Source organism: Caloenas nicobarica, chromosome 2 (genome assembly GCF_036013445.1).
Source record: "Caloenas nicobarica isolate bCalNic1 chromosome 2, bCalNic1.hap1, whole genome shotgun sequence".
Lineage (NCBI taxonomy): Eukaryota > Metazoa > Chordata > Aves > Columbiformes > Columbidae > Caloenas > Caloenas nicobarica.
In genome coordinates this window covers 96,423,608-96,439,065 of record NC_088246.1, presented here as the reverse complement: position 1 = coordinate 96,439,065, position 15,458 = coordinate 96,423,608, and the positions used below count along the sequence as shown (strand labels likewise).

At 35.3% G+C, this 15,458-nt stretch overlaps 1 protein-coding gene across 5 annotated transcripts in view; it reads left to right on the top strand.

The window, feature by feature from the left end:
- The window catches only part of PTPN3 (protein tyrosine phosphatase non-receptor type 3), a 150,863-nt gene that overhangs the window by 125,571 nt on the left and 9,834 nt on the right, over positions 1-15,458 (top strand). For all 5 annotated transcript variants that reach the window (XR_010605752.1, XM_065628028.1, XM_065628029.1 and 2 more), the window contains 6 exons: positions 2,061-2,151; positions 2,420-2,481; positions 3,228-3,374; positions 6,687-6,815; positions 13,611-13,756; positions 14,419-14,554. Coding sequence is in view for 4 of the 5 variants with exons in the window: in XM_065628028.1 (XP_065484100.1) it covers positions 2,061-2,151; positions 2,420-2,481; positions 3,228-3,374; positions 6,687-6,815; positions 13,611-13,756; positions 14,419-14,554 (711 nt within the window). In the remaining variant the exon portion in view is untranslated. The remainder of the gene's footprint in view (positions 1-2,060; positions 2,152-2,419; positions 2,482-3,227; positions 3,375-6,686; positions 6,816-13,610; positions 13,757-14,418; positions 14,555-15,458) is intronic.

Below are 15,458 nucleotides of genomic sequence, written 5' to 3'. Positions count from 1 at the left end.
TATTTTTATAGTTTATTAAATTGGTTCCTTCAGTGTTAGCTTAAGAATTTCCAAAAGATAATGTAGCTGCTTCTCATGGTGAGGGAGTGCAGTGTATGCATGTTTGTGCTTACCTTGCTGTTGTGGATCCAAAAATTTATAGTAACTTTGGAGAAACCCTGGTTGTTATGATTTATAAATCATAACATTTTTGAGTTCTGGAGTTCTTTCTGATGCTGAAAACTTGTAGAACAGCAATAATTTTTTCCCCATTTTGATTTTTTTTTCTTCACTGTTTTTTTTTTTCAAATGCTGTAAGATTTAGTTGTGGTGACTGAAGAGTTGTGGTATTGCTTATTGCATAACCACTCTCCTTATGAGGTTTGCTTTGTTTACAAGATTTCTGAGAGTTAAGATTCCCTTTTTCCCTTCATAGCTGTTTTACCAAATCCATAGCACTGGTTGCGATGCAGCAATGAGTCTCTTGGCTATTGAAACAGTAAGAGAGAGATCAAGAGATATGAACTAGCCTTTCGATGCCTTGTTTATTGTTAAATTCCTTGACTAAATTTGTGCACAAAGTTCTGTAATAATCTTCATAGGATATTTGATCCTTTATGACTTTTTTACTGACTGTTTATAAAAGGATATTACTGATGTTACCAAAAAAAAGCGCAAAACCATTTTGAAATCTAATAAACTAGGGGACAGCTTAGTGGCCTTCTTTCTTTGAGTTCATTGTTTAGTGATATTCAGAAGCAGACACAATTCCAGCATCACCTCATCAACTTTGGTGGCTCTCAGACTCTTTATTCACACTAGTAAAATAGTAAATAATTAACCAATAGACTGTGAATAATCAAGTTTTTCCAGAATATTTTCCTCCACTTAAGCAGAATTTTTGAAGTCTGTCAATGGCAAATGACTTTTTGCCAGGCAACGGTAATGAAGCTCCAGAATTGTCACTTAATGTTAAATTATTCTTCCTTGTCTCCCCAAAAAGGCAGAAATTGCAGCTTGACTCTAGTAAAATGGAACTTGAGTTACAACTGATAGAAGCTGTTCAGTTACGTATAGTATCACGTTCTCACATGGCTTGTTTATGCCGTTCAAGTTAAAAAACGTGGTGAGCTGTGATACTGAGTATTAGGATTCAATGAATCTCACAGCAAAATAAACTTTTCATGTGTTGTTCCTTTTCTCTAAACCAAAGTAGGGGATTTTAGCCTCCTGTTTGTTTCGTTCTGTTTTGTGTGTGGAACTGTATTCTAAGTCTTTGTTAAAAATGTAAGGTATAGTGAGTTCTTTGGTAATGAAGTTCATAAAACTCTGGTACAACCAGGTTAATAACTCAGTTCTAAGTTACATTCGTCTGTATTTAATACAGAAAAACTGTAGTTGTATAATTGTATTTCTTGATTATTTTTCTTGTTATTTTTCCCCCTCCGTACCTTTCATTGTTTTGTACGATGCACTTAACGCATTTTAACCTTAAAATTTATTTTCATGGGTGTACTTGTATGCCTACATTTATTCCAGATAAAGTTTGCAAGATAGAGGTTGACCCAAAAGAAGGGGAGTCACATGTTACAAGATTGTGGTACATCGAAGCTTTGTTTTTTTTCAGGATTGAATGTGGTGATTTTAGTCCAGAGAACAGAAGTTCAACTTTCGTATTACCTTTGATTCCAGAAAATATCTGTCTGCAGCTATTTTTTCTTCTAATGCCTTTATTGCTCTCTTCTTCCACGCTCAACCTCTGTTTTCCTTCTGGCACACAGTTTTATAAGAAAAAGGCAATCTTGCAGGGAAACAGTTTGTATCAATGACTCTTAAACTTCCTCTTTTTTTACTTTCTAGAAATTCTTCTAGAGATGATGATGGGCTAGCAATAACAGAAATTCTTGCTGTGTTAAAAAGTACAAAAATCAATCAGGTGAATTTTGCAGATGGTTAGGAAAAATATTAAAGAAAACTTTTTTTTTTCCCAGTCTCTGTATTTTCAAGTGAACCTATTTAATGTGTGTGTACAGCATAATCGCATCCCTCAAAATCCTCCCATCTTTCATTCTGTCTTGCAGCAACTTTATAGAAAGAAACCAGGACTGGCTGTCACATGTGCAAAGGTACCTCAGAACATGGACAAGAATAGATACAAAGATGTTCTACCTTGTGAGTATTAAGTACAGACTTTGTGCCTATTTTACCTTATCCTTTAAATGATAGCTTATAAAACTGTTATATTGAACTTCTTGATTGAAGATTTCATTTTATAATCAAAGTTGTATAATGGTTCATTTTATTTTCCAAAAGGTTATCTATTTTGGTTTGTATTCTGCTGTTTGTGTCTGCAATTCCTCAGGTTTTTTTACTTAACAGAAGGGAAGCATGCCTCTTAATTGCTAATTTGATTCCCTCTTTATTATTTTTTTGCATGCAGATGATGCCACAAGGATAATACTGCAAGGAGATGAAGATTATATTAATGCAAATTATGTGAATGTAAGTCATACAGAGACCTTAATTTGCCCACTTTATATATTACAATAGCAGATTTAATTTAGGTTTTTTAAGGATTAAAAATTTTTCATTTTATATTTTGGGGATTTGTAAATGTAGAAGCTATAATGTAAAAGATGTTTTACCTTTCCAAATACTGTAAAAGCTGAGGTTGTTTCCTATAGCTTAAAACTAAGCCTTTTTTCCCCTCTAGAACCACTTATGGCCTATCAGTTATGCTATGAAGGGTCTAGAAGATAAACTAGAGCCCTGATTACCCTAATCACATGTGTAGGCTGGGAGACAGAGAGAAGAGCGGAAAGAATATGTATGTTTTTGTCAGATACTGAAGTTAAACACCTAAATCACAGAATCAACTATTAACTTTCTGTGTCTAGCATCTGGCAATAAACAGCTTTTGCTAGTGTAACTTTGGTACACCTGGTCATTATTCCTTACAAATATTAAAGAAAATCTGGAAAGCTTTGCAGTTTCAAATTTTCAAATACATTTTTGCTATTAGGCATCTCTTCCTAGTTCAGCATGAAGGACTATAGTGTCTATCGTATACATCTGGTTTAAATTAAATATTTAAGGGTTCATCACATAACAAATTGTCATCTTGATTGTCTTACTAGTCATCTCGCCCTCTTAATCTTCCCTCAGCTCTGTTTGAATGAAATGCTGAATTAAAGAAAAGTAGTACTTGAGTAATGAGAGCAAACTTTACATAGAATTTTTCTTTATAGATGGAAATTCCTTCTGTGGGCATTGTGAACAGGTACATTGCTACTCAGGGGCCTCTTCCACACACATGTGCACACTTCTGGCAAGTAGTCTGGGATCACAAGTTGTCACTGATCATCATGTTAACAACTCTCACTGAACGAGGACGGGTAAGTGTTCAGGTTCCTTGTGTGCTGAAGGAATGAACTGTGCCTTTAATTTTTTTCCCATTTTTATGACTAAACAACCCTAAAATAGACCAGCTTATTCTGTTGAATCATTTTCTGAAGGCCAGGCTTTCTGAATTACTTAGAGGAACAGGTACTCTGCAACTTCATTTTTTTTTTTTATGCTTCTTTGAAAACAAACCAGTAGTCTGATAAACAGAAATCATTGCATTGACTTGATTTTGCTGATCAGCCAGCTACTATGTGCTGTACTTTTTGCCCCCCTGAGAACTGGGCTCTGTGTTGCCATTGTTCTCCTAATGATTCTGGAAATATTGAGCAGGTTGAGCGGAACTTGCAGTCTGGCTTGAAAAGAGAGTTTGTCATTGAAGTACTTAACTAGTTTTAGCATGCTGGTGGTTCAGAATTTAACCTGCTTACTTTTATTTATGTCATAGGTTCTTTCCTAGAATTGTTCTGATAATTCTTTTAATTCTGTTTAAATAAATTCTAGCACTCCATTTGTTTCAGGATTTCAGTGAAAATTAAAGGAAAATCTGGTATATTCTATTGTACTTTAAATATCCTTTGTAGTTTTAAAGATGAAAGTTTTAGTTTATTACTATACATAAAGGGATTGGTTTTGAAATTTTAGAAGCTGAAAACTGAACAGTTTTTAAGAGGTGAAGATGATGGTGACTCTGGTATGCCTTCACTGTAGCCTTTATCTGTATTTCCTGTGTGATCTATCCTTCACTATCAAATTCATCTGGCATCCCAGTCAAAAAACAATGTTTTTGGAAAGCAAGAGATCAAGTACTTCAGGTGCTAAACAGCATCATGATTGAGATGTAAATAGGGGCAGTTAAGCAACAATGGAATTCCTCATTGAAATGTATTGAAAAAGTATGAAAGCTGAAAACCAACAGATTTTAATAGTGGTCAGGTTACACAGCTATTCCTGGAAACAGACACTGTTGAACATCATCTGGCACAAAAATGCTCCCTTCATTTTTGACTGTATTGCTGTCCAAAGAGCTTCCTGCTTGCTTTACCTTACATTGAGGAGAAACATAGGTTAATGCTGGTCTGTGCTTTGCTCAGTGAGTTTAAAGATTCAAGGCAATTTGTCACTAACTTCCAACTGTCCTGCTCGTATATTTACACACCAGACACTTTCTCTGAGTTTTGTTTACTTTCAGAGGGGTTTTGCATTTGCCCAGCTTGTTGGTGAATTCTCAGGGACAGAAGATGTATGTTCTTGCCAGAGTATCCCCACTGTCAAATGCCAAAACTTTTCCCAAACCCTGGAGGTTTTATGTTCTAAAATCTCTTTTCAATGATTTTTATCCTATAGTACAAATCTAGAAACTTTTTTTTTTTTAGCTTTTCCCCCAGTAGTGTTCATTTTTTAGAAATGCATTTTTTTGGGGCTTAAATTTAAGGGGGAAGTATTTCAGATAGGTTACTACAGTAAAAGTTTCAGGTATAGTCATTAAAATTTGGATTTTAAGACATTGAAAATTGAGCCCTAAGAAAGGCAGAACTAAGAAATTTTAGCATTTCAAAATTTCCAGCTCTTGTCACTATATATTAGCTTAAAAAATATGTTATAGATGAAAAATGTTATAGATGGCACAAGCAATATTGATAAGTTGATCTAAAGCTGAAATACAAACATGTTGGGAATATGAATATTTTGGGTTTCTTTTGGGGCTAGTAACAATTATCATTAAAAAGTGTAGGCAGTAAAGAGGACAATTATACCTCGGATGTTGTGGTCACACACAATTAAACAAAGTTTTAAGTACAGTGTCTGGGGACTTATGTCAAGATGTTTTTTTTATGACTCCGTTGGATTTTCTTGTAGCTCAGCTAGACTTTTTCTTTGGTATGACTTTTTCATAAGTCCGGTGGCCTCATACTTAGAAACTACTTGGCTTACAGTTGTTATACAAAGACAATTATTTCCAAGACTGGAGTTGCCAAAGTGGAAGATGAGAATATTTAATTACTAGAATGAAGTGTTGTAACCTTTATGTTGATGGACAAACTTGAGCTGTCTTCAGTGGACAAGGATTTCACTGAACTAGTATCTCACTAGAATACTTTTTCAAGTTCAGTCTGTTCCACATTTCAGCCTTTGAGATGGGAAATGAGGTGGCAAACCTACTGTCATCAGCGCTGATCTAAGCTTACCTTTTAAAATGAGGACTAGATATTGGCATTAGGATTGTTTCTATGAAAGTTACATGTACACTGGCTAGATGTGCCTATCTATCTGCCTTTGGAAGGTGAACCAGAAAAAGGAAGGCTTTATAATTTCAGTAGTAGAGTGGTAGGGATCTGAAGATCCTGCTCCCTCTCTCTCTGCAGAATGAGTTGTCTCTTGGTGCCTGCCTTGCTCTTTCCCTCCGCTGGGAGACTGCAGTGTTGGAATAGGGAGGGAAAGGCTGATTTCTACTATTTCCTGCATTCCAGCATGATCTTGCTTCAATGCCTAAGAATAATTCGTATTTGAAGCGACCTGTGGAGGGATCTGGTCCACTCCTCTCTGCTCAAAGCAGGGGTAGCTTTGAAGTTCAGACAAGTTGTACAGCGTCACTTCAGTTAAGTTTTTATTATTTCCATGGTTGGAGATTCTACACTCTCATAGAGCAACTTGCTTCTATGCTTGACCATCCTCAGAGAAATCGATTTTGCCAGCGTGTCATCAGATGTTTTTTTCAGTCACCTCTTGTCCTTTCATTGTTCACTTTCAACAAAAGTGTGGCACCGTCTTTGCTATAACCTGCTGTTAGGTGGCTGGAGATAGTTATGAACTGCACCCCTACACTTTTCTTCTCCTACGTTATGCTTGGAGAAGTCACTTTAGTGCAAGGGTGTCAAACTCATTTCCCCCTGGGGGCCACATCAGCCTTGCGGTTGCCTTCAAAGGGCCGAATGTAATTTTAGGACTGTATAAATGTAACTACCCCTACATTTAAACAGTCCTAAAATTACATTCGTCCCTTTGAAGGCAACCACGAGGCCGATGTGGCCCCTGGGGGAAACAAGAGTTTGACACCCCTGCTGTAGTGATTGCAGTTTAGTACCAGACAGAAAGTATCTTTACCCGAATTTTTATTAAAATTGTTAAAACACAAGTTTATAGAGAATTTAGTCTGTTTTTTCATCTTACTTTCCAATTTGGATGTAAACAGCTCACCAGCAAACCAGAATAGATTTTATACTGCTCCTTGAATTCCCTGAACCATAGCATGCAAACAAAAGTGCTTCTATAAAGTCTTAATGTGTGCTTAATTTTCTTTACAGACCAAATGTCATCAGTATTGGCCTGATCCACCGGATGTAATGGAATATGGCAATTTTCGTGTCAGGTGCCACTCTGAAGATTGTACCATTGCTTACGTTGTCAGAGAAATGGTGATTACAAAAGTGGAGGTAAATGCCTGTTATCTTTAATTATCCCAAAGTAAGCTGCATGATTACATATATATATATATATCTCTCTCTCTCTCTCTCTAGATATAGAATCTCAGTCTGAGCATGTACGTGTCTGTGTGTGAATATACAAGTGTGTGTATATGTACACATTTTTATAAAAAGAATATGTATTATATGAATCAACATAGTATGATATTTGTTTAGCGCTTCTTCAAAAACATACTTATTGAAGTTCTATAGTACGTTAATACATTGTGCTGTATGGGTACTGTAATTTCATAAATAAGTTTAGTGCTTTTCTGTAAATGGTTTTTCAGTCACTAACTCTTCATGAGTATTTAGATTTTAAACGAGAGATTTTTTTCTAAGTAACTGTGCTCTTTCAAGGATGAAATATGGGTCACTTGGTTAATGACATATACAGTGAGGAAAGGTAACAAAGAAGTGAATCATTATGTTGTTTTGAGAAGAGATGCAAGATCTCACCATTTCCTTTTCCTCATCTTCAGTCAGATTTTTTAAAAAGAAAAAATCCTTATATATCTCAATCAAAATATGCTCGATTTATGTCAAGTACTTACATTCCTTAGAAGTTAATACTTTATGCTAATGGAAAGGTTATAAAGCAAAGAGAAAGTTAAATACATGGAGTACTTCTTTTATCAGCTTGTGCTGCGAAATTTATGTTCAGATCACATCTAGACTTCTCACAATCTGAATATAGGGGAAGAAGTTTGGCTTTTGTTTGTAAGTTGTCCTACATTTCTTATATGTTTCCTTCTTAATCTCTTTTCCAAAATTCTATAGTCACATATATTTTCTAAAAGGATGAAGGGTTTGTGCTATCACAAGATACATGTGTAAGAAATCACTGTGTGTTTACCAAATTCTAATTTATACTTACAATACTAGTCAGTCTTTTAAACTTCTGTATAATTAAGTAGATTTTATTGTTACTAGAATTGCTAGTAGTAAGAAAAATGAAATATCTGTTTTGAAATGTAACATTTCATTGATGTTTTACAGCAAGATGAACAAGCCTTCAGTCTCATAAATTTGTAACTGAATCTATTACTTGACAGTGCTTCTAAATTTGTTTTAATGTGATTAAGATTTCCTTTGTAGTCATAAACATGTGAGATGCCAATACTTAAAGGTCTTTCAGTTAATATGGTTTACAGTGTTTCAGTTTCTAACTATGATAAACCATCCAGTCAGGGAGCAGTATGATTTGCGGTTGTTTTCCAGCCAATTAATCTGTAAGTGCTAAACTTTAATGTCAGCACAGAAGAAACTAACCTCACTAAAGCAGTACTGCTGAGTATATGTAGGCAAACATTTAGTCCCTGTCACTCAAATTGGTTGATTGCCAATTAACTTTGGTTAGCTAATGCTTCTAGCAAATTTTAGTTTACTCTTTTCAAATACTTGTTCATTTTCTTGGTTAGTATTTATCAAACTGATACATAATTGTAAGTAACTTCACCAGGGACTGTATTCAGTATGTGTTTACACTTCAGGTGTCTACTAGCACGTGATAAGTCAAAATCCTAATGAGAATGGCACAGACCATTTTTTTTAATACAAGTTAATTCTTTTTCAGATAAAGGTTGTGTGAGCATGTAGTGTATCGTTGTAGATATGTTAACAAATGTGAAAGTTTTATAAGGATCTTCAACTGTGTAAGTTGTCTCATGATAGATCTCTGTTGAGAACATCCCTTCTAATGTAAAGGCCTATGCGTTCATACATTTCTCTGGATTAGACAAAAGCACGCTAAAGCTAGTCCTAGATGGACGTGTGTTTGTTGCCATAAGGGCAAGGTTGTTTGGAGGGGTTTTTTTGGTTTTGTTTTTTGTGGTGTTTTGTTTTGTTTTTTCATTAAAGGCAAGTTTATTCGACAAGGTGGCCACACTCAAAAGAACACTCAACATTGAGCTATCCCATACAGTAAAAATATGACCCTAATAATTGATAGCTGTGTCTGAATTTGGTGTTTCAGATGGAAATAAAAACTTTTGTAGCACGTTAAAGCATAGTGAAAGAACTCTCTGAAACACCAAAGTATCTCCTAGTTTTACATGTCACTTGCGCTGCTTTCTTAAAGCTGACCAAATGTATTCTTTTGGAGACATCTTGCACTTGAGTAGACTTTGCAAAGCTTTATATGTACTGCCTCTCACAGATATTGTTGTATTCTTTGAAGAATACATAAAAAGTCATATGAATTCAAAACAGCTTTCTATTATTCCCTGAACTAACGTGAGCATCATCGGACTGGTCTTTATGAAGACAAGTAGCTTTTAATACTAAGACAGATAAAGCTTCCAGACTCACAAGAGACTTGATTTCTGTTGGAAAGATGCATTTGTGAGTTTCCTGTGAAATAAGTACATAGATTTCAAATCTGCCTTTAGGGGAAAATAGCTCAAAAGGAAAGTCTATGAAATGGTTCCCTTTGCCTTTTGTTCATGTACGTTCAGAAGACTTGGGGGAACAAGAAACTTTTTAGAATTTTTCTGATGCACTTTAGCTCGGTGCCTCTTTACCTGAAATTGAGGATCAGCAAATGACTGCAAACGTATGAAATATTTGTAACCTTTTTAAGCCTCTTGAAATGAAATAAGGATTAATTTCCTGCCTTTTCAAGACCAAGATTGAAAGGTATTCTGTAGGAAAATAAAAGAAAATTTTTAAAAAAGGCACCTAGAGGGGGCTTTTTTGAGGTAGGTATTTATTTATTTATTTATTAGAAGAGCATCAGAACACTTTGAGGACAAGAGAAAACAGACCAAAGGAAAGAAATGGTGTACTGTGAGTGAAAAGTTCATCACACAGTGCACTATTTTGTAAAATAAGATAAATATTTCTTTTTAATCACTGAAAAAATATCATGGGAAACCTGAAGCAAACTTTCATTCATTTTCCTTTAAGATAATTGCCTTGCAACATATCATTGCCCACTAGATTTCACCAATTTCATCCAGTTATGTTTTGAAACAAACTTTTTTGTTGCTCTCCCTTGTTTCAACAAGCATCTCTTGATTTCAGTTAAGTGTGACTAGAACCCACCCATGGAACTTAGTAAGACTGTAGAGATAATACTTGCTGAAGCGTAAAATTCACGTAACTTTGAAGATATATAATTTTGCCAGTTTGTTTTGGGGAGATTTTTTGGGTTTTTCATTTCTAGTCTGCTACATCTTATGTCAGTGTTTGCCACACCTTGTTAGTTGTTTCCGAAGTGCCCTGTCATTCTCTCACCTGATTAGTTTTATCAACTAAACTAAATCATTCAAACAAAAAGAAAAAAAATTCAAGATGTTTAAAAATGGATTGAACTTCATCCTTTAAAGACACGTTATACCATCGCTATAATGAATGAGGAATGAGTGCTGAGAAAGCACTTACCCCTCATAAACAATCCAGGTCAAGCTAATTAAGACAATACCTTGAGTCATGATATGGACTGTTTAGCATGAATGTACAGACAGTGAAAATGCAAATAGAAAGATTTGGGGAGATAAGCTTCTCTTTAATTTAAAAGCTATCACTTTCCGTGGACGTCACAATGATGGAGGTGATGGCTTAAAGAAAAAAAGAAAATAAATTGATGCAGCAATTCAAAAAGATTAAGCATAAATTAATTTTGCTAAGGAAGGATATTGCTGTTTGCTGAAGGGAGGAGGTAAAATTGCAAGATAAAGAATGATGGGTATCTTTCTGTTTATGAGCGACCAGCATGTAGGCCTTCTAGTGACTGTGCTAAATTGCTACTAGATGAAAAAAAGGCAGTAATTAGTGAGGATATTGCCTGCACTTTTTGCTATAAACAGCTGAAAATAGAAACTCTGTACTTTATACACATCTTATTTGTTTGGGCTCAGGCTTTCTATGCCATTTGTCTTCCTTGCCAGATACGTGTCATACAAGAGTTTGTGAGGTAAATGTTGAGTTTGCTCACGTCAAAGATTCTTAGATTGAGTCACTGAAACTTTTGCTTCCACAAATCAAACAAGACCTTGTATATTTTCTTTCCAAGGAGTTATATATATATTTGACCATGTCATAAATGTCTTGAACAAAGCTGTTGTACTGCAAAGGTATTTCAAAGACTTCTCTGAAGAGTGTCTGCACTGAACATGTTCTGTTCTGTCAAATACTTGTGGCAGAAGAAAATGAGTTTGTTTTGAATACTAAAGAGCCGAAGAACAGAAGTAGATTAAAGGTGTCATGGCAAGCGTGTGCAGAGGCATAATGAAATGGGAACAATTGTCCAAAGAAATAACCACTGTGAAATATCTACTCTTCAGAAACTAGCCTTTAACCCTGATCAGTGAGTTTCAGCTTTCAAGGTATATTTGTGAAGCCCACTAGCAAAGAGCATACCTTTTCCTGCTCAGAAGATAATAGAACCATTTCAAGGTTAATGTAGTTCTACATGGTGAAATTTCTTTTCATTTTTTGTTAATTGAAGGTCATGTTATAACCTAGACCAAAAAGGACATTAAATGAAAAGATGAAATGTGAAATCAATTGCTTGGATTTTAAGAAAAGTCAAAATTAAGGTTGACCTTTCAAGCCTAAACTCCTTTTTAGATGTGTATTAACATTCTAAGCTCTGTCTGTTGTTTTCTTATAGAATACCCGATTCTTTTATTAATGAGGGAGTCATTTTAGGAGAATTAAATGAGAACACCTGCATTTTGGTGTAATTACAATAAGCAAGGCTGCAAACTGCAGAAAGATGAAGAATGGCTGTTTTTGTGGCTGAAGGTCTTGACAATGAGATTGTTTTGCAAGTGTTACAGCAGCCATTTGAGGCATTAACCTCTGACAGCCCTAGACTTTGGAGATACAATCCCAATAGCATACTTATTAAAAAAGATCATGTGTCTTTACCTTGCCTTTTTGAGCAAAATCCAATCTTCTAGCTTAACCACAATTAAGTTGCATTTGCAGTAGATGTCTTGCATTTGCATAGGAGGGATAGATACAAGTACCTCTCTTTTCTTTTTCTTTTTTTCTTCTGACTTTTAACCATTATCTAAAGGACAGCAATAAATAACTCTAGGACAGATACGATGTCTTAGACCTCTGTATCTGCTTGCCAAGTAAATGTTGGCCAAATGGCTGATGATAAACTGGGCAAATTATGTAATCCAGAAGTGTCACTGGAGTCTGTAAGTTGTTTGGACTTATTTTTTTAATCCACCATTTTTAAGTTCTTTTGTAGAAATACCAAATACATAAATTCAATTGACATCAGTCCATGTGAGTACAAAAAACATTAAATATTTTTGGAACAACATAGCAACCAGGCCATGAGCAGCTCTTGCCATCTCACTTTCTGTAAGTTTAGACTTGTAAAGCAGGACTAGTAAAGCCTGATTTTATAAAAATAATGGGAGTGAAACCACTTCCTCAAGTGGAAGGGGACAGCAAGCAGTTCAAGGCATTTAAAACAGGCCATATATTTCAGTAGTTGTACACGTAGGAGGAAAGGAACAAAAACCTCTTAAAGTCACTAGCATCATGGAAGCATTCTTGCACGGACCACTAGGGAGAGGCCAGCTTTTGTAGACTAATACGTTGATAAAGGAGAGTTATATTTCAGTAGGGTGTCAAATGTTGAGTCTAGTAATGGACATTGATAAAATGCAGCTAACAGCTTAACTGTTGCTAAACATGTGGAAGAAGGAAAGGAACAGTGCGAAGACTCATGTCAGTTTGTCAGGAGTGAGAGATCCTCATTGCGTGATGCAGCAGAGCTCAGGGATGTCTTAGGTTTTTTCCTTCCCACCCTAATCATTGGTTACATCTCTAATGCAGCAGTTGAGCCCAATCTGAAGGCAAAGATGATTGATTGATTTCATAATCAAAGTTAACAAAGAGCTAAACTGAAAGAGCTTCTGTAAAACCATTTATAATTGAATGAAAAAATAGCTCTTCATACAACAGAACATTTTAACTATTTATATTCCTCTCTTAAAGAAAAACATTCTGTGGATCATACAGAAATCATTCATATATGTGCAATGAATACGTATGTAAGAACAATATAGACGTTGTTTTCTAACAGAAACCAGAGTTAGCAAATGTTACAGGCAACTTTATATTGTAACTGAATCTGTAAATGCACACAGACATTTATATTGAAAATAGATCTGCAGCTGTACTTTGAGAGATTGATCTGGATTGCAGAATGAGATAAAAATGGCATTCAATTTTTTTTTTAATGGGAAGACCTAATGTACTGCAGGCAATAAGCACCTTACAGCATTGAAACAGTATGCAAGCATAGCGTTTCTCAGTGCTATAGTCTGTGTATAGTCTCATTACCGTCCTGTTGAGCTGTGATTGTGTAGTCCCAAGACTCCTGTTATTTTGATGTCCTGAATAGCTCTGCTGTTTTCAGCTGTTTCTACCATCCTGTTCTAAACTATTATATAGTACTATTACGCATAAGTCTCGTAGCATTTTACATCAGGTCAATCACTGATGTCAAGGTAGAATAGGTCAACAGGCAAATTAAAAAACAGAAAATCTGGACAGAAATAAAGCTTGGTACCTCATTTAGTTAGAAAATGTTATGCCTTTGAATTTTTTTTAAGCCTTACATGTTTGTACTTTTATTGTGAATTTTAAAATGACGAATATTCTCTATGTCATATGCGTCTTACAGCACCTGCAGAATACGCTTAGAGAGAAAAGCATGACTTGTATCTATTAAACATCAATACAGGAGTCATAACACTGAATGCTTTTTTTGAAAATCTTACTGTATTTTAGACAGAACAACAACATACTGTCACCCATCTCCAGTACGTTGCTTGGCCTGATCATGGTGTTCCTGATGACTCCATGGACTTCTTGGAGTTCGTGAACTGTATGAGGCCAAAGAGAGTAGAGAATGAGCCGGTCCTTGTTCACTGCAGGTACTTTAAAATTCTGATTATAGATTTGCTTCAGCCTTAGAGTAGCATTTGCTTTGAAAAGTTTGTCTGCAAGACAGGAGGTTCCTTGAATTAGATGAAAATGTTAAACTATGCAACACCAGCATTCACTGATGGAGACAGAAGCACTGGTGTTGTGTCTAAAGGACAAGTTTCTTTTCTCTCCCTTTCTCCTGCAACCTTGTGGTGAAATGTCTTAGTCACATAATTGTCACAGAGCTGATAATCTGCAATATAAGTTGTTCTCCATTTTTATCCTCTACCACTGCTGTAACCTCATTTTGAATGGTACTGCAAAGTTTTTTCCTACTGTTCAAGTCCTTGTCAAAAAGCAGTCTATTAGCTCTTTGTTAGTCAAAAATACCAAACCAGTACATTTAGATTTGTAAGCAGTTATAATTGTTAAAAATCCTTTTACTTTAAGTGAGGTTTTATTTTTATGAAAACATCTTTTCTTTTTAATAATTGTTAGGAAATACTACTGACGTTGCCTAAAAGATAAGCTTCACACTCTGTTCTGATTTTATTAAGGTCTTCCTGTAATTTCTAAGGCTATTTAGCATGCTAATATTAAGTCTGCGATATGAATCGGGTACATTGCAAAAACCTAATTTTATAGACTATTTTTCTGCTACATTTCACAGCGCTGGAATCGGTCGCACTGGTGTATTGGTCACTATGGAAACAGCCATGTGCTTAATTGAAAGAAACCAGCCTGTTTATCCACTGGATATTGTACGAAAAATGCGAGACCAGCGAGCTATGATGGTGCAAACATCAGTAAGTGATGGAGAAGCAGCCTCATTCTCTGTATATATACTGCACTTCTACAGTTCTAAAACAGTTACAAAATTGTTTAAAACGATCTAGTTGTATGAATCTTCAGTTGCCATTGTATTTCATGCTTTCTACATTTAGCATAACATATGCAGCAATGGCTGCTTTGCCAGTGAGGTGTGTATTTAACTTTTTTGTAAATATGTCTTACTGTGCCCTTAAAAGATATTTGATTCCTATATATTACAAGTAGTTAGAATCGGACTTGCCCAAATCATATGTTTATAGTTCCTTGTCTAAATTCTATGCAAGAAGCTAGAATATATATATTTTTTTAAATTCTTAGTACAGAGCCTTTTAGGAAGTTATTAAACTGAAGATTAAATTAAAGGTTTTGGGGTATGATTTGAACAGAGGAAGTGGCTTTTCAAGAGACTGCTTTAGGTATAGAAAATCAATAAGAACAATATATGCATTTTTTAAAATCATGCCACTACTCCAGTTTGGAAAAACAAAGGGCAAGAATGAAATTCAGGAAAAGCTGGGTAGTATCAGTAACTGAAATATGGAAGTGTAAGGTGATTTTAAGATGGAAGTGGTTCAAAGACAATTTGAGATCATGACGGCAATTTTGTGTTGGCTTTGAAAATGAACATATTGACATTAGAGACAAACAATGAAGTCTGGGAGGCTCTACTTTCTTGAGTAGAGGTTGGATGACAGAATATGAAGTACGGATTATCTCGGAGAGTTAAATGCCCTATGACAAATCATAGAATCGAAGAGACCCTCAGGATCATGGAGTCCAACCATAATGTAACTCTAGTACTAAACCATGTCCCAAAGAACCTCGTCTAAATGCCTTTTAAACACCTCCAAGGATGGTGACTCCACCACTTCCCTGGGC